This window comes from Convolutriloba macropyga, chromosome 7, assembly GCF_964194025.1.
Source record: "Convolutriloba macropyga chromosome 7, txConMacr16.3, whole genome shotgun sequence".
Classification (NCBI taxonomy): domain Eukaryota; kingdom Metazoa; phylum Xenacoelomorpha; order Acoela; family Convolutidae; genus Convolutriloba; species Convolutriloba macropyga.
In genome coordinates, this window is record NC_134474.1 from 14,973,109 (window position 1) to 14,992,522 (window position 19,414).

The 19,414-nt window shown below is 38.2% G+C and overlaps 2 protein-coding genes across 3 annotated transcripts in view; both read right to left on the minus strand.

Moving 5' to 3' along the window:
* LOC142342638 (DNA-directed RNA polymerases I, II, and III subunit RPABC3-like) overlaps nt 1-19,414 on the minus strand; it is a 569,350-nt gene that overhangs the window by 103,516 nt on the left and 446,420 nt on the right. The gene's annotated exons all lie outside the window — the stretch shown is intronic.
* LOC142342631 (peptidyl-glycine alpha-amidating monooxygenase-like) lies at nt 2,606-4,659 on the minus strand. The gene is made up of 5 exons (XM_075394055.1): nt 4,245-4,659; nt 3,755-4,058; nt 3,495-3,656; nt 3,142-3,321; nt 2,606-2,948 (listed from the first exon to the last, which is right to left on the minus strand). Exons 1-5 carry the CDS (start codon nt 4,519-4,521, stop codon nt 2,720-2,722), a joined length of 1,152 nt encoding a protein of 383 aa, XP_075250170.1. The 5' UTR covers nt 4,522-4,659; the 3' UTR covers nt 2,606-2,719.

Genomic DNA, 19,414 nt, shown 5'->3' on the forward strand with positions numbered 1-19,414 from the left:
AGGCTCTGAAAAAACTTGGGTTGAAAGTAGTGCCCCCTCGGGATTTGGTCAGGTGGTATAACAACAAGGATGTTGTCCCGACACCAGAAGCGATGCAAAAAATGATGGAATTCTATCATAACAAAGGGATTGATATGTTAAAACTGGGTTGCACACTACCTAATTTAGCAAATAGTTGTCTACACAATTGAACTAATAACAAATTCTATCCTTTTGTTGAAGCAGACAAAGATTTACATAATAAAATACGCGAGAATATGACCGGTGGTCCCTCTATTGTCTTTACTAGAAAAGCGGTTGTGGATCAAACATATATTCGAAACTCAGAAAGCATTTGCAAATCAATTTTGGATATAGACGCCAGTCAACTTTACTCCTTCTCAATGTGTCAAGAAAAGCCCACTGGGGTTTACACTAGATGGGAGATTGATTCAGACTCTAAGAAGTTAAAGGCTAGGCAAAATAAATCGAGGAAACTTGAGAACATGGTTATGTCGTAGCTACAATCTCAGCTTCCTAACTGCACTATTGAAAGGAACTACACAACTGGAACTCAGAATAAGATTGATTGTTTTAATGTAGACGGATTTTGTGCTCACAGTAAAACTATTTTTGAAGCAATGGGTTGTTACTTTCACTTTTGTGCATTTCAGGAAGCAAGAGTAAGCATGTCAGAGGATGAGACTCAGAAAGGACTCAAGAAACAGGAATATGATGAACTAAGACGAGAATATTTGCGAAACAAAGGATATAAAGTTGTTGAGATATGGGAATGTAACTGGTGAGAAACTCTCAAAGGTGATGAATCTGTAGAAGTTCACGTGAGAAACAATTTCCCATTCAAGCTACTTATGATTCAAGAATCTCTACTTGCTAAAATAAAAGAAGATAAACTGTTTGGTTACGTTCAGTGTGATCTCGAAGTTCCAGATGGGTTGAAATACAAGTTATTGAACTTTCCACCAATCTTTAAAAACCTTCATGTTTGTGGAGCAGATAGTGGTGATTATACGAGGGCTTAAGCAATTGATAACGATTTACTCAAGCAACCGCAACGCATGTTGATTTCAAGCTTCAATTTTGGGGAATGGAACAGTCATAACACCTTTACTCAACTTCTACCTTATTCTTGGGCTGAAATGCAACAAAATTTATTGCTTCGTTCAGGACACACCCAAAAATAATTCTATAATTTTGTTCAATCAGTTGTTGATGCTAGATCTGGAGATAAAAATCCGGAATCAAGCGTTGTAGCAGAAACAGTGAAATTGTTATAGAATAGTTCCTGTGGTTACCAAATCACAGAAGAGAGACATACAGAGACAAAATACCTGAGCGATGAAAGAACTATATGAAGTTGAACTTGTAAAATCAACAATTGAGCACCGTGAACCGATAAAAGTCACTTTTTTATACTTCAGTACGCAAAATTACAACTTGTAGGATTGCATTCGTCCATCTAAAAAAGCAGAGTGGGAAGCTCTGAGGGAACACGATTGTGATGATTCTTTCAAAGCTGATGCTGTACAAAATTCCCTGGAACTTATTGTGATAAACATAAAAAGCACGATAAGGGTGAATCAGGTCTGTTCAAGGAAGCATTCAGATGTACTGAAATGATGTGTCTGTAGCAAAACTTGTTGCTACGATGCCAAATCGGATAAGTACAAATTCAGCAGCAAAGGACTAAACAAACGAACATTGGGAGACCGGAGATGGACCATTGGAAAAATATTGGCGAGTGATGGAAGAAATCATTAATTTAATACATCTACAAATAGGGGATTTCGGACAATCAACCACTGCGTCGCTGCCTATGAACAAACAAAGGACTCATTTTTTTTATCCTAAACAAAAAGTGTTATCTGATGGAATTCATACTGTACCCCTGAACTTGTAATTTACTTAATTTTTATATTGTGAGCGCTATCTGTTGTATTTAAAATTACTTATAATGTACTCGATTAATACTGTCTTGTCTTTTTGTACCTTCATAATTCATTCTTTATTTTTATTGGTTATAACACATTGCGGCGGCTATACCTAATCTTAATACATTGCGGCGGCTACACCTAATCTTAATACATTGCGGCGGCTACAATTCCCGCCTGTACAATTCCCGTGCACGCTGAAAAGTACGAAACCAAGTCAACAGCTCGTTTTCTCAGGAAAAAAACAGGGTTATTCATGCTCATAATCATGCTCATATTTATCGCTGATAGCTCTTGAATTGATTAAGAAAAAGTTCCCCTCTCAAAGTCGTCAAGCAGGTGTTCAAAGTAGACAAAATGTATATCAAGACACGAGTAGTATAGATTTTAAAGAATGTTGCCCTGACGTTTTTTGGGAAAATCCCTATTTCTTAACTTTCAAGGAATTAAGCATTTTACCTACTGCTCCTATAGTGGAGCCCAGCCCGGTTGGCCCAGTTACTTCTTGCTCATTTGGTTTCGAAGCGTGTGGAAGTATAATCACGTATTACAAATCACGTATTACAAAGCGGATATTTATATAAAGCGGATGATTTTTGCCTTCAGCCCGTTTTTGTCGATTCAGTAGCTAAGTTTTTGTCATAGTATTTCGGCAGTATTTGAGATGTGAAAAATTTTAGTAGAAATTCCCAGTTTACAAAAATGAAATGGCACATACAGATTATCAATTATCAAACAAACATTATCAAACAACAGTTGTTTACAATAAGTTTTCAACATGGCAGCTCTCAGGGGTCATTCTTGTTGTCGCTGTCCAAGGACTGGTCCTTGACCTGCAGTTTGTCTACAATCCACATAGGCAGTGCCTCAAATGCAGAGGAACCATATTGTGTAGCGCAGATTTCCTGCTGAGAGCTCTCGTCATGCCTCTCCGAGTAGTACATAATATACATGTTACACATCTCCTTATCTGGTCCCTTGCCCATTGTCCTTCGCTCGGTCGTATTATACTGGCATCTAAAATTGAAATGCGATGATGCAAGGAAACTTCCCGTAGATTTTCTACATTTGAACTACATTTGAAAACATTTGAACATTAACTACATTTGAAAATGCCTGCTTGCATGAACTTTCTTCTATTCACTGTTCTTAAGGCTATTGTGCCGTGCCTTATTGAGATTCTTGTTAGATTATCAGAAATTGTGATTACATGGTTTTAAAATCATCATCTGGTTTGATTGCGACCGGATCTTCTATGGGATTGAAGCACTGCTCCTCCTGAGGGCTCTTCGAGGCAAGTATGCTATAAGTATGAGACTGTAGGCTGTAAATATGAGACCGTGTCGACCTGACAGTGCTCACCATTAACCCTTTTGAGTGAGTGTGCACCCTAAACAAGATGGACACAATGAACAAATAAGGATGCTGCTTGTGTTGAATTGTATGTGTGTGCGACACGCTTACATGTGTAGTATAGTGAGTTGTTTGCAACGCGAGCAAGATCCCGAAGCTTGATATATACATATGTGACCTTAGATCGTAGAGCATGCAGATATCGCTAACCTGTATGCGAAGGCAGTCACGGTCTGATTCCTAGGCCACATGTCTTGTCTGCAATCAGCTCCAATAGTACGATCATCTTTAGGTACCACGGCGTGCTCCAGTTCTCCTTGAATCATGAACAGCATCACCCCAGCTATGTATTTAGTCGGCTCTGTGTGCCACCTAAGTACAAAATGCAATATAGAATCGATGTAAATTGAACCTATCAATCCCGGAATGTAAAAGTGCACCTCAACTTACTCAAGTGCACCTCAACTTACAGGTACGAGACTCCAGGTTGGTCAGGGATGACACCTTGACCATCCCAGGCGTACAATGATTCACTGAAGAAGGCCTGCAAAATGAAGTAGCCATAATTCGTGCCTTCTCCCACCTCTATTGACACATCCTTGGGGAGCTTGAATGAGGATCCAGCAGTTCCCTTTTCATCGCCTGTCGCATACAGGAGCATTTGCTCCCCTTCGCAAACACGCTCGAATATTTCCTCCAAGTTTCCCGAAGTGCTCCCCTCGGCTTTCGATTCCCATGTATTATACATTCTGCCACATCTCCACAGATCACCAACTATACATCACGATTCAACTTTTTTTAAGCCTAATTTGATTTCCAATGCTTTCCTGTCCCCCCTTTTCCCCTTCCCTTCCTTACTTTCCCTTTTCCCTTTTTCAAAGCCACCGGAAAATCGAAGCCACAGGGGAAAAGCGTGGCAGGGTATGTGCTAGATGCTAGTTTTTAAGTTGAATCGCTTTCTTGGTGGTGTCTCAAACGCTCTCTCCGTCCCCACATGTGTAGAGCACGCGAACAGCAACAACTTGTGGTGTATTCCGTCATTGAAAGAGGGAACAAATTCCGTAATATACTGTTTCCCCTCTATCTTAAACGCTTTGCAGAAATAGTTGTCTTCGTATCTCTGTGCTGGCGTAGGGAGCCAGAGCTTCAACGTGCTGTTATTTACATCAACACCAGCGGGTTTTGCCGACCCCTGGTTTAATAGAAAAGCAGTTAACAGCAATGTTATCATCATCATTTTTGCAGCAGCGATTACAGGTATCAATTAAATACAAAAATTTGATTATCTTGGTCGCGTCAAGCAAGAAATCTCTTAACAATTATTCGTCTGAGTTACAATGATACAAATCAGTAGGGACATAGTCACTCAACATATGCACCTGAACTCTATTTGAAGTCAGATTTGACCGCCAAATTTCAGTTAACATGTGAAATGTCACGACTAAATCATTTCCCGCATCACAAGCTAACATCAGGCATTGCACCCGTGGTGATCTCCAAAGAGTCAACCACTCGGCAGTCATTAAAACGTCAAACTAATGAATATTTTGAACTAAATTTTTAAAGTTTCAGTAAAGTTTCTCGGATCTTTTCCGTTTGTACCGGGTCTTTTCCGGGTCTTTCCCATTATAGCACCCCCCCCCCCCCACAAAATTATAGCCTCCTCGTTATGATATAATTGCCATGATTGGAGGGCTATTAGTTATTGGACCACTAAGCTGGGGGGGGGGGTATAATAGGAAAGGTCCGTGGTCCGTACATTAAAGCTACGGCAAATGAGCGGGGGAGGGGGCTATAATGGGAAAAGACCCAAAATATAGCGTGTCCCATAAAGTTGAAATAAGCGAACGTTTCAAAAGCCTCAGGTTGGAGTTCAAAGGTCAAAGTTCAAATTTAAAACATGTAGAAAAAATTGATGAATAGAAGCTTAATGGAAAAAACGTTGACATTCAAATGACCAACTTGATGCTCACTTGCCTGTTTTTCACGTTTTCGAACGTTCGCTTATTTCAACTTTATGGGACAGACTATAACTCCCCAACAGTGATCCTATATATTTCACAGTAAGATAAAGTTGAAATGTTGGCACTGCCATGAAGTTGCAACGCTATCGAACGTTTCAAGGTCAAAGTTCAAATTTAAAACGTGCAGATGTCTAGCAAAACACTGTCCATTTGCACGTCCCCAATTTTTCGAACGTTCTCTTGCGTTGAAACTTTATGGGACTTACTATACTTCTATAATTAAAAGGACAAAGTTCAAATCTAAAACATTCATTGGCATATTGATGTTCACATGATTGTGAGTTTTTTTAAACATATACGTTTGTGTTTCATTTTTGTGAAACTAGCTACGTATAGCCTGTCCCATAAATTTGAAACAAGCGAACGTTCGAAAAATGCCAAAAACGCGCAATTGAGCATCAATATGCTCATTTGAATGTTAACGTTTTCTCCATTAAGTTTTCATCAATTTTTTCTACGTTTTAGATTTGAACGTCGAACTCTAATCTGTGGCTTTTGAAGCGTTCGCTTTATTCTGGGCCACGCTATATAGTCAGTCCCGTAAAGTTGCAACGCTATTGAACGTTTCAAATGTCTAAGTTCAAATTTAAAACGTGCAGATATCTAGCAAAACACTGTCCATTTGCATGTCCGATTTTTTCGAACATTCGCCTGCGTTACAACTTTATGGGACTTACTATATTATATAGTTTGTCCCATAAAGTTGAAATAAGCGAACGTTCGAAAAACGCCAAAAACGTGCAGTTGAGCATCAATGTGCTCATTTGAATGTCAACGTTTTCTCCATGCAGTTTTCATTCATCAATTTTTTCGACATGTTTTAAATTTGAACTTTGACCTTTGAGCTCGAATCCGTGGCTTTTCAAACGTTCGCTTATTTCAACTTTATGGGACACGCTATATATTTAAAATAACCAACATTTCAAAATCCCTTCATAATGCTTATTTGCATGATCAATTGCATGTTTTCGGCGTTTTTATATGTAACTGGGGGGTCATCAAGGGGACTTAAGAGAACAAAACCAGGGGTGTCTTCCATTTGTGAAAGCTTAATTTTGGACTTCTTTTAACATAGCTGGGCATGAATGGGACAAATTAAACATTGAAAGAATTGTTTATTGAAAGAATTGTTTATTGATTTGAAACATTGAAAGAATTGTTTACTGATTTGAAAGAATCTTTATTGAAAGAATTGTAAGATCTTTTCCGTTTGTGCCCCCCCCAGTACGTTATGCTCCCCCCAAGGACAGAGCACGTGTCATTACATAGTAAATCATTATGTAAAAATGTTGCACGTGCGTCTGAGGGTTGCAAATAATATGCACCCACTAAGCTGGGGGGGGGGGGGGCACAAACGGAAAAGATCCGAATTGTTTATTGAAAGAATTGTTTATTGAAAGAATAGGAACATTGAAAGAATTTGTTTATTGATTTGAAATGATATTTGATGCTCGTTCTGAGATGGAAAATATAAATGTGTTTAAGTGATAAATGCCTAAATCCTCTGAAATGTAAAAATTAATGACGTGTATGAAAATTGAGAAATACAAAGAAAAACATATCTAGCATAATTTGTTTTTTCTTTGGATAGATGGACAGATGTTATGACCGTTGAGATATTTTGCCGTTTCCAGAATTGTACTAGCAGTTAATTTCTTCGTGCGGCAATTTGAAATGGGCACATACAAAGATATTGGCATTTTAGGCATGTTTGATTTTTGATTACCGTTCGTTCTTTGTGGAACAACCTTAACTAATCTCGGGTTCTTTTTTGAACCTCTTTGGCGATTTTTTAAAATATTTTTCAGAAATGTTTCGTTGCCCTTAGCTCTTGCAAGGTCCAGAATTTGTATAATTATTTTTTGGTCTGGTATTGATAAACCTTTTGTTTCTATATGGACAAAATTTAATTTCTTTCCAAAAGGGGCAACCTCAATGTTAGGGTGAAGACAAAATTTTTCTAGACAAAACAGTCCCAGACAAAATAGTCTGAACTAATTGAAGAGTCAATTATATGCACATCAATTAAAAAGGAAACCCCTATGTTATTCAAATGATTGTAACTCTTCAAACAAATATTAAGCTGATTTCGACAAATAACGTAATTTGAAACAAGTTTTTGGTTTAGTCCTAATTCATATCAATTAAAAACAACGAATTCAGAAGCTTAACCAGTAGATTATGTTTTTTATTGTTTGCAGGTTATATCTGTAATGGTTTCAAAATTTATCAGGGACTACTTTGTCTGGTTCTGTTTTGTCTTTTTTTTTGGGACTAATTGGTCTGGTATAGTTTAGTCTGTTTTTGGGGACTAATTTGTCTGGGACTGTTTCGTCGGGGACTGTTTTGTCTTGGATTATTTTGCAATTTGGGACTGTTTTGGCTGTGACAGTTTTGTCTGGGACTTTTTTTCCGGACACGAATGATAGGCTCATTTTTGAGCTCTTTTGCTTCTATTTACAGATTTAATTGATTTTTATGTCTCTTTACCGCAAGGAAAATGCTACATGTTAAAGCAGTAGCGTTTCAAAAGTTGGAATTAGTTTTCAAAATTGCTGCAGTACTGATTTAGATCTTCCTTTCTTCGATACTGAGCTGGTCAAATCTTTGACGATCTCTACATTTTTCTGGCTTTTTCTGAATGTTCGAAAAAAATTGTTTTTATTTAAAATGATATTTGAGATTGAAAATTTAATTGTGTTTAAGTGGTAAATACCTCAATCCTCTGAAATGTAGAAAACTACAAATATGGGCAGCTTGATGCACAAATAATTGTTTTTCAGAGTTGGTTCTTTCATTTTCAACTAATTTCATCTGATTTTTAATGTTTTTTCTTTAATATGACAGAAGATTGAGGTGTGTTTGAATTAGTTGTTTTAGCCACAATGTAAATGCTGAGGTGGGATGTTTCCTTCCAATACTTGGCCTAGTTTACGCAAGTTAACTCCATGTTGTTTTATGTCAAAAAAGTACTGAAATGGTTTGTTTTCTGGTTTAGACAACAGTTTCAGTGCGACTTTTTTAGTGTTTCCATTTTGAAAGAAGTTCTGGCTGTTTGTTAAAACGTTTGTCGGTATTGTTTTAAGAGCGGCGTTTTTGCATTTTTTTGTATTCCGGTGTCTTTTGCATCATCACCTTTTCATTGAAAATGCGCAAGGCAGTGTTTGGGGGTAGACAGTTTTTTTTAAATCACTGTGCCATAGTATTGAGAACTGCGCGTATTTCGCTCAAAACTCAATCACTATTTTTGTTAAGTTTCTCTTGAGTGTCGGCTGCCCTTTGCGAATAGGATGGAAAACCGTTATAACCTACTGCCTGAGAACCATAACAATTTCAAAATTTTGCGTTTTGTTTTTGTGGTGCATTCATTGACACTATGCTCTTGCAAGGTGCGAAGAAACCGAATTTCATTGCAGCAATTTGGGGCTGCGGGACTACAATTTGGCATTGAAACTGCCGTACGCGAGTAAAATTGCGTACTTGATCTTGAGTCGCGAGTTGTGTTTGTGTTCTATGTCCTACTTGCGCGGCGAGTGCGCTTTACACAATTTCCAAATGAATTCGCTTAGCGAATCGCGTAAGGACTAAATGTTTACTTTACTTGATTTGTAAAGACAGTTAATGAAGAATAAATTAAATTGGGCAATTGTACGCGAGAAGCAAAACCAAGAGAATGAAGAATAACGCAACTGTTATTCCAGAAGTCATAATAAAATGTGAACATTATTTTCCCGATGTGGGAAAATGGTAGCAACAGACAAGCATGTGAAATAGTAATGATTTATGCACATGCCCCTCAGGAATAGGTACACTAATTAAATTAAGTACATCGTATGATAAGTTTACTGCACTAAATTAATTTATGATGTACGACAGAAACATTGCGTTACATGAGGTCGTCTTTGGCGTGCGTCACAATGACCTATCTGCGAACTTCTTAATACCATTTTTAAGCTCGCCAAGTTTTTTTTTATTGAAATCATGTATTCACTCGAGTTAGATTTTCGACTATCTCGTTGCTCGTCACTCTGTTCTTGCAATTTTGCTTGCGTCCATTGCATTTTCAAAACTTCGTTTTTCTTTACTGATGCTGTCAAACTTTTGCATTAACAAAACTTGGTTTAAATATAGACAAAGAAAGTGTCTCTAGCAGTTTAAGTGGAGTTTGAATGGGCTTGATTTTTGTTCATCACTCTATCTCGTTGCTCGCCACTCTCTTCTTGCAATTTTGCTTGAGTCGATTGCATTTTCAAAACTTCTCTTTTCTTTACTGATGCTGTCAAACTTTTGCATTAACTAAACTTGGGTTAAATATAGACTTCGAAAGTGTCTCTAGCAGTTAAAGTGGAGTTTGAAAGGGCTTGATTTTGTGTTCATATTATAATAACAAAATTTTAATAACAATATGAATAATAATAATACTTATTCACCGGTTAAATAGTATCAACAATATACTTACTGGTTATCATAGCTAGTCATAATTAATAATGTATCAGTTTTAATGTATCAGAGTTTTCACATGTCTTCTTCATCAATGATCAGTTCATTTGAAGTGCTGTGATCGGCTGGCCGTATACGGGGGTCGATCGGAGACACCTGTCCTATGATAGGCGAGGGAAAGTCGTTATGAATCGGTTCAACTCGAGTAGCTGTATCCACAATTGTTTGTATCACTGTGGGTTGAATCGATTCTATGTGGCCTACTCGACGCTTCCTACGGGGTGGAGCAAAGTTCGGAGGACACGAATTAGTAGAATCACCTGATGAATCTTCCTTGTCATATCAATAATATTTAGGACTTTTCCTAGTCCGTTTGGTTGATCGTGTCAGAGTATTGGGGAAAGATGTTGTTGGAGCTGGATGAGATGATACGAGTGCTTCTTGCTGAATGTTTGTAGGCGGGGGTGCAATAAGTACTTCTTCAGTTATAATTGGCTGTTCTGGAGCAGCCTCTGGGATTTCGGGTATTACTTGTGGAGCGAAATTGTCCGGAACTTTCGGCATGCGTACTCGCATTGCGCGAGCAATGTTGGATTTATTCGAGGATACGCCACTACCAGTTTCTCGTTTTCGGTGTTTCATTTTTCTGTCTCCTTTCTGGATGCGGGTACACTCTTTAATATGGCTAAGTATCTTAGCTTCCGTTGTTTTTTCATGTGTGCGGGGTCCTCTGCGGTTGATGTAATCCGTCAATTTGGTTTTTCGTTCTTCACGAGTACCAAATTTTGCAATATCGCTATTGCGTACAGTTACTTCCACCTTACCCGGCTCGCGAATGACCGAAGTGTATTGGTCGGTCTTTTGGACTACCGATCCTGGGGCCAACACCTCATACAAGCCGTCCAGATTCTTCTTGGATCTCTTATGAAGGTGCTTCTCTCGGGCAATGTTTAATTGGACGGCGTGTTCTTTCAATGGGAGTGGACGGTGTGCGTGCGTGGTACGAAGGAAGCGTGATTCAGTATCCGTTGCTTGTCGTTCGCGATTAGTAGCATCCTTTGTCGCCTTGCACATATTACGTTCAACTTCGTCGTCACTCCGGATGTTTCCCCAATGTTCCTCCGGCAGCAATTCGTTAGGGGTTACAGTTTCTTCATCTAAATAATGATTCAAAATTTTTTCATAACTTAGGTCAGATGATTTGGGTTGAGTACTTATATTACTAAGTGATGCATTGGCCGTACGCCCGAAGTGAGACTCGAATGGCGAAAGCTTAGTTGTTTTATGTTTACATATGCGAAGCTTGTATATAATTGATTTTAATGCTGCTTTAATGGTGAACGTATTTACTTCTTTGTGTGCGTCTTTAATACATGCCAAGCGTTGTTTAATTGTATCAATTAGTCGTTCAACTAAACCTATTGCACGATGATCATTTGCCGGAGCTGGTATGAGTGTGATATTGTTTTTTGTACAAAATTTTTTTACTTGGTTACCTATAAGACAACGGGTTTGATCTATTCTTAAGGAACGAGGAACTCCATGAATTTTATATAATTATCTAAGAATTTTATGACATTCGAGGCATTTGCATTATCAACTAATTCCGCAGAAGGGTATTTTGAAAATCTATCAATGCATGTTAAAATGTATATTTCATGTTCTTTTTCGTTATTAATGGGCCCTGCAAAATCTATTTGTATTTCTTGGTTTGGAACTATACATGGTGTATGTGCTTTAAATTGTTTTGCGGGAATAACAGATTTTAAATTTTTACCGATAGCAGTGCAAGATTTGCACTCCCTTGCTTTGACAAGCAAATCGCGATTCATGTATGGCCACCAGCAGTGCTGAGCCATACATATCATCCCCCAGCTACCCGAGTGACTTGCATGTATATCGTCAATGAGGGCCTCTTTGAGTGCATTGGGAATTGCCACCTTCTCGTCCATGCAAACACACCCGCCTGTCACGTGAAGGTCCCGCCAATAACTATGAAGGTATGGGTTGAGGGCCTTCAGTCTTTCTTCATCCCCCCGAATTATGCAGTCTCGCACTTCTTTTAAGACTGCATCCTTACTTGTCAGTGATGCAATGAGGCCTTTGCTAAAGACTTTTCCCACCACTCGTTCAAACGACATTACTTGGGGGCTGTCCGTTAGTGGGGTACTTAAGTTTGAATGCGAGGAGGATCTGGGTGGCGTACTCGTTGTTGCATTGTCAGTGAATGACACGCGAGGCGAAGCTCTGGTAGATCGAGAGGAGAGTGTTTTTCCCTTGAGAGAAGATGCTTGTTGACTCATTGTTGATGAGAGTTTTGTTTTTTCAATTAAATTAATTGACAAGGAGGAAGGCAACTGAATTTCAGGTTGAGTTTGGGCAAAAAGCACTTGATTTTTGTTTACTAATTGAGCACGTGAGTTATTTAAAGTATTTGAGTGTGGCTTACTAAAAAAGGTAGGAATTTGAGGCTGATTTTTGATTGACAAGTTAGAATGACTTAAAGGAGTAAATTTGGATGCATTTTGGTGAGTGAGTGACGCTTTTCTTGTATTTACTAGTCTTTGAGACTCAATTTGTACAGGAGTAGTTGTAAATGGTAGACTATGCGACGCATATTTAGAATGATTTGGGTATTTAGTAACTTGTGTTGCAAAAGAGTCATCTAAGGAATGCATTTTAGTCTTTTGAGTAACTAGTAAAGGATTATGCCAGGCGGGTGTTAATTTGTTAAAGGACTTGCGTACTCGTGGTGCGAGATTAGAGGTGGTATTAATTAAATTAGAAGTGTTAACTTTTGAAGAAGAATATGTGTTAGCGAGTACGAAATCTTTTTGACTGGAATGTACTCGCTGATCATGTACACTAGTGCAAATAATACCATTAGTGGAATGGATAAATAAGTTACGCATTTGATCCGCGAATGATTTATTTTTATGAGTTAAATGTACGTCTGGAGCGTGTGTGCTATACAGATGATTAAATTTAAAAGGGATGATATTAGAGTTGTATTTTGGCGACGCGAAATTCGAACTATTATTTGTTAAGCGAACATGCTGAGCGGGGTTCATGTCTAAATTGGAAGTTTGTTTGGAACAGAATTTTGGACTATTATTTCGCGAAGCGAGTAAATCAGAAATTTCAGTTTGAGGATTTTGGGCTTCATAATCTATGGTTAAAACTTGTGCTGTAATGGTGGTGGAATTTTTATGTTCTCCATCAATATCAATATATAATTTATGAAGTGAATTAGCTGTGAGATTGTGTTTTTGTTGAAGTAATTGGGCATCAGTATGTATGCTCGATAATGTTGCAACTAGAAATTCTTCGTCATATTTGGAAACACTTTTTGCTGGTTGGTATGGATTACGAGATATGTAATCAACTAGGCCCATTTTTGCGCCAGGTAAATGCTCTATTGAGAATTGATAAGGCAAGAGACGGTCAACCCACCGTGCTAACCTACTATTGTAACTTTTATTTGATCGATGTTCTTTTAAAATGGAAAGTAATGCGCGGTGGTCAGTGATAACAGTGAATTCTTTGCCATACAAATAATTTTTAAAATATTCTATGGACCACACTACCCCAAGAAGTTCTAATTCGTTAATACTATAACGTTCTTCACTACTGTTTAAAAATCGGGATGCAAAAGATATCGGTTTCCAACCATCAACTGTTAGTTGTTCTAGTGCTGCTCCCAAACCGGAGCGTGAAGCATCACATTTGATTCGCGTTTCAAATTGGGGGTTATAATGCATGTTTTCTGTATGATTTGCTATGCGAGTTTTAATTGCATTAAAATGTAATGTGTGAGTGTCAGTCCCAACATATTTAGTGGATTTACGAAGTAGATGTCTTAAAGGATGCCAGAGTTGAGCTAAATTGGGAATAAATTTACTAATATAGTGGACTGAGCCGAGACATGAGCGTAATTTTTTAAGTGTATTAGGAGGTTGTAATGACATAATAGATGATGTTTTGGATTCGAGTGGCGAGATCCCAGATTGAGCTTTATTATATCCTAACCATGAAATTTGTTGTTTTGCAAAGTGGCATTTCGGAAGGTTAATACGAAGGTTGTCTGCATCTAATTTTTTAAGGCAATCCAGTACAAGTTGAAAGTGATCATCTTCTGAACCTTTACTAACAATTAAAATATCATCTAAGAAACAGAATGTATTTTTAAGTCCAATCAGGGTGTAATCCATTGCCTTCTGAAACTCGGCAGGCATGTCTGTAAGACCGTAGAATCCTGTTTTGAATCGATATGTGCCTGTCATGTCACCACTGATAATATTAAAATTACAATGATTAGCAGTTTCAGGGTGTAAATTTAGTTGGCTGTAAGCGTATTTAAGATCAATAGTAGAGAAATATATTTGCTCCGCGGGTTCTGTTTTGTAATTTGTTATTATTTGTGATATCGAATCCATAAGTGTTTCAATATTTGGCATTTGATATTTGTTCCTATGTATTGCTTTGTTAAGAGTTTTAGAATCTAGTGCTAATTTTATGGTTTGATCTCGTTTGACTGTGATTACAATAGGTGAAATAAAATATTGGTCAGAACAGTTATTCAATTTTTCTATATGTCCCTCTGCAAGAAGTTTTTTAATTTCAGTATTTACTCGTTCTTGCAAATTAATGGGTACTCTTCTACCCTTTTGATGTTTTGGCTGGAAATGACGATGAAATTTAGATTTGACAATGTGTATTTTTGAGCGACCAATACGTGTAATAAGTTGAGGGAATTGTTGTGCGAAACGTGTTCTGAATGGACATTGAGATGTGATAGTGTTGACCATACTACCTTCCTGTTTTGGGGTTTGAGTTACTGAAATTCCAAGAGCGTCAAATAGATCTCTTCCCACTAGTGGTTTTAGTCCATCACGAACTACTACAAATTCGGCTTCTTCAAGTCGCCATCCATTGCTCGCAATTGGTGCCTGTACCATACCTATCACGTTTATGGGTTCGTTGGAAAATCTTTTGAGTTTCTGGGGAGGCGCTATCATCAACCAACGAGCAAGGGGAGAATTTTCCACAATTTCCGAAGCAAGAGACTCGGGCAAAATACTGCACACACTGCCGGAATCAATGAGGAGTCCAACATGGTTGTAACCAATTTGTAGAATAGTGTTCTTTGGTTTGATCTGAATTGCGGTACTTGCGATGCTGGCGACCATATTGTCATCTGAGCTGTCGTAATCTGATTCGCATTGCGGGTTATAATTCATATTTTGTATGGCATTTACCGTTTGATCAATTGTAGTTTCTTCAACAGAGTTAACATTAGAGCGATTAGATTTGTTTGATGATGATTTTGGTTTTCTGCACACTCGCGAAAAATGGTTTTGAAGGCCACAATTGTTGCAAGTCTTGCCTCTCGCAATGCATTTGACTCTATGATTAGCTGACCAAGTTAGACCACAGTTCCTGCATAGTTCGTTTGGTGATCGAGTAAAACTGGATGTAGTTGGTCGCTGATTCGGTGGTCGAAACGATCGTTGAGGAATTATTGCATTAACTTGCGGAGCAGATTGCGAGTTTGTAATTTGTAGTTGGTTTCTTTGACCTAGTTCCATATTTATGGCCAAACGTAATGCTTGGGCTGGTTCTAAGGTTTCTCGCAACAATTCCCGTTGAATTTCTGGATCTAACATATTTGCAATAAATAAGTCTCTAATGAGGGTGTCTTCTTGACTTCCGAGCTCAAAATTTTCAGAAAGTTCTTTCAATTTTCCGAAGAAATGTTCGATTGACTCTCCTCTTGTCTGTTTCGTGGTGAGAAGTACATATCTGTCGAATGTAATGTTGCGCTGACGAATAAATGCTGTTTCCATGATTGCCCAAAGTTCTGCTGTTGAGAGACTGTCCATCTTGAGATGTGGGTTTTGACTACAGACAATTCGACGTCCTTCAGTGCCCAAACTGAGATATAGCATTGACACAGTCTTTCGATTGGCTTGTGCCCATGGCTTGTCTCCGCACATTATTCCTATCTCCAATTGTCTCTGGCACCGGTTTTCCCAGTTCATTTTTGATTGAGCGATCCTCGCCAATCTTTCCCGCTCCGATTGTGCCGATGATCCCGTTATCGTAACCTCATAGATCGGTTCAAGTGGTAGTTGTACTGTTTCAGGTTTTGGCTCCAACAAAGTGTCTATTGTGATATTTTCCTTCGCAAGAAGCGCTAACTTGGCCTGCATCTGCCACTTTTCCCATTTCAGTGGCGGGTCTACACTAGGTTTATCCCAAAATGGCTCAATGCCAAGTGGAGTTGGTTTTTGAGCTGCTGACTGCGCCATGTCGTACGCGATTAAAATTGCGTACTTGATCTTGAGTCGCGAGTTGTGTTTGTGTTCTATGTCCTACTTGCGCGGCGAGTGCGCTTGACACAATTTCCAAATGAATTCGCTTAGCGAATCGCGTAAGGACTAAATGTTTACTTTACTTGATTTGTAAAGACAGTTAATGAAGAATAAATTAAATTGGGCAATTGTACGCGAGAAGCAAAACTAAGAGAATGAAGAATAACGCAACTGTTATTCCAGAAGTCATAATAAAATGTGAACATTATTTTCCCGATGTGGGAAAATGGTAGCAACAGACAAGCATGTGAAATAGTAATGATTTATGCACATGCCCCTCAGGAATAGGTACACTAATTAAATTAAGTACATCGTATGATAAGTTTACTGCACTAAATTAATTTATGATGTACGACAGAAACATTGCGTTACATGAGGTCGTCTTTGGCGTGCGTCACAATGACCTATCTGCAAACTTCTTAATACCATTTTTAAGCTCGCCAAGTTTTTTTTTATTGAAATCATGTATTCACTCGAGTTAGATTTTCGACTATCTCGTTGCTCGTCACTCTTTTCTTGCAATTTTGCTTGCGTCCATTGCATTTTCAAAACTTCGTTTTTCTTTACTGATGCTGTCAAACTTTTGCATTAACAAAACTTCGGTTAAATATAGACAAAGAAAGTGTCTCTAGCAGTTTAAGTGGAGTTTGAAAGGGCTTGATTTTTGTTCATCACTCTATCTCGTTGCTCGCCACTCTCTTCTTGCAATTTTGCTTGAGTCGATTGCATTTTCAAAACTTCTCTTTTCTTTACTGATGCTGTCAAACTTTTGCATTAACTAAACTTGGGTTAAATATAGACTTCGAAAGTGTCTCTAGCAGTTAAAATGGAGTTTGAAAGGGCTTGATTTTGTGTTCATCACTCTATCTCGTTGCTCGTCACTCTGTTCTTGCAATTTTGCTTGAGTCCATTACATTTTCAAAACTTCGTTTTTCTTTACTGATGCTGTCAAACTTTTGCAATAACAAAACTCGCGTTAAACATAGACTTCGAAAGTGTCTCTAGCAGTTAAAGTGGAGTTTGAAAGGGCTTGATTTTTGTTCATCACTCTATCTCGTTGCTCGTCACTCTGTTCTTGCAATTTTGCTTAATTCCATTGCATTTTCAAAACTTCGTTTTTCTTTACTAATGCTGTCAAACTTTTGCAATAACAAGCTCGCGTTAAATATAGACTTCGAAAGTGTCTCTAGCAGTTAAAGTGGAGTTTGAAAGGGCTTGATTTTTGTCCATCACTCCATCTCGTTGCTCGTCACTCTCTTCCTGCAATTTTGCTTGAGTCCATTACATTTTCAAAACTTCGTTTTTCTTTACTGATGCTGTCAAACTTTTGCAATAACAAAGCTCGCGTTAAATATAGATTTCGAAAGTGTCTCTAGCAGTTAAAGTGGAGTTTGAAAGGGCTTGATTTTTGTTCATCACTCTATCTCGTTGCTCGTCACTCTCTTCTTGCAATTTTGCTTGAGTCCATTGCATTTTCAAAACTTCGTTTTTCTATACTGATGCTGTCAAACTTTTGCAATAACAAAGCTTGCGTTAAATATAGACTTCGAAAGTGTCTCTAGCAGTTAAAGTGGAGTTTGAAAGGGCTTGATTTTTGTTCATCACTCTATCTCGTTGCTCGTCACTCTCTTCTTGCAATTTTGCTTGAGTCCATTACATTTTCAAAACTTCGTTTTTCTATACTGATGCTGTCAAACTTTTGCAATAACAAAGCTCGCGTTAAATATAGACTTCGAAAGTGTCTCTAGCAGTTAATGTGGAGTTTGAAAGGGCTTGATTTTTGTTCATCACTCTATCTCGTTGCTCGTCACTCTGTTCTTGCAATTTTGCTTAAGTGCATTGCATTTTCAAAACTTCGTTTTTCTTTACTGATGCTGTCAAACTTTTGCAATAACAAAACTCGCGTTAAATATAGACTTAGAAAGTGTCTCCAGCAGTTAAAGTGGAGTTTGAAAGGACTTGATTTTTGTTCAGAGACAGCATAAGTCATTCGTTTCAAGCAATATCCTCCGGCAGCGAATTTTTTCTCATAACATAGAGCGAGAGCAGTCTCGGTAGATTGCCACGTTACTTGATTGAATGAAACCAGGTAGCTCGTGTTTAATTGTATTCCCTCCGTTTGTCAGGACGAAAGTTCGTTGTTTTTCAATTGTAACCTGTTCCAAAAATTTGACTGAAAATTTCTCAGGAGCAACGCAGATTTTGGATTGACTAGTGGCTTTTCAGAATTCCAATGAATAAAGGACCGTACATGCTGACTACTTTAAAAACGATAGTGAGCAAACCAAAAAAATGCACTGAATTTATTATACAAGGAATCTGTAAATCTTGGATTTCTTTTCTGAAGTGCTGAATCTTTGTACGAATTGTGCTAAAACTTTTAGCACGTAATTTTTGTAATAAATTTGCTGCAAAATGCGCCTCAGTTTGTCAAGATATGTGCTGAAATTAGGTAGGGCACGTACTGAAATTGTTGCTGTTGAGGCTTTTGGGAAAACTGATATAATGTAAAAGATGTGCTGAGTTTTTTTAAGAGATAAGTTGTCAATTGACGAATTTTTTTTCATTCGGCGTCAGAAACTAAGCAGCATTTTTCTTACACAATGTCAGAGCCTTCAACGCATTTCTTACTAAATTTATCGCCTACACCCGCTCACATTAGGAGCCGGGGCGACCAATGTGCACTCAAAATGCTGTGGGTGACCCCATACAAATGATTACTCACTTAAACCCGGGTCGAGAGAAAATCGGTGAAGTATGCGTAAGATAAGCTGCGACAAGTTTGTTTTCACCGCAAATTTCTTACATAATTTGGCGGTGAAATGCGGTGAATGCTGTAAAATTATATGTTTATATGCTTTGACCGCTTACTACAAGTTACCGTCCTTGCACGGATTCGAACTTCTCACCTCCAGCATGTCAGCCACTTCTTCTTCCACTCCGGATTTTGTTATTTCACCACTAAGTTATTTCACCACTAAGTTGAGTGGTGAATTTGTGTAATTTCAACTCATTCACTGTTGATCTCACCCAATTTTAACACTTTTTTCTAGCGGTGAAATTATGTAATTCCACCGCTACCAGGCGATAAAGGTTTTTTCACCGCATTCACCGCCTGATTTATGTAATTTCACCGCATTCATCGCTTATCTTACAAAATGTTCCGGTTTCACTTCTTATCTTACATAATTTTGCGTTGAATGGCGGTGACACCTCATCCCGGGAAGATGCAAATACCGGTACTCTTCCTCCCCTAGTATGTTAAGTCGCCAACATGTTTGTTTCCAACAAT

Excerpts from the sequence above, each read along its gene's own strand:
- LOC142342631 (XM_075394055.1), bottom strand. The coding sequence starts at position 4,521 with ATGATGATGATAACATTGCTGTTAACTGCTTTTCTATTAAACCAGGGG. Across the intron at positions 4,059-4,244 it reads AGCGTTTGAGACACCACCAA|TTGGTGATCTGTGGAGATGT; the intron begins GAAAGCGATTCA and ends CGTGATGTATAG. Across the intron at positions 2,949-3,141 it reads GATGATGATTTTAAAACCAT|ATGCCAGTATAATACGACCG; the intron begins GTAATCACAATT and ends TTTCAATTTTAG.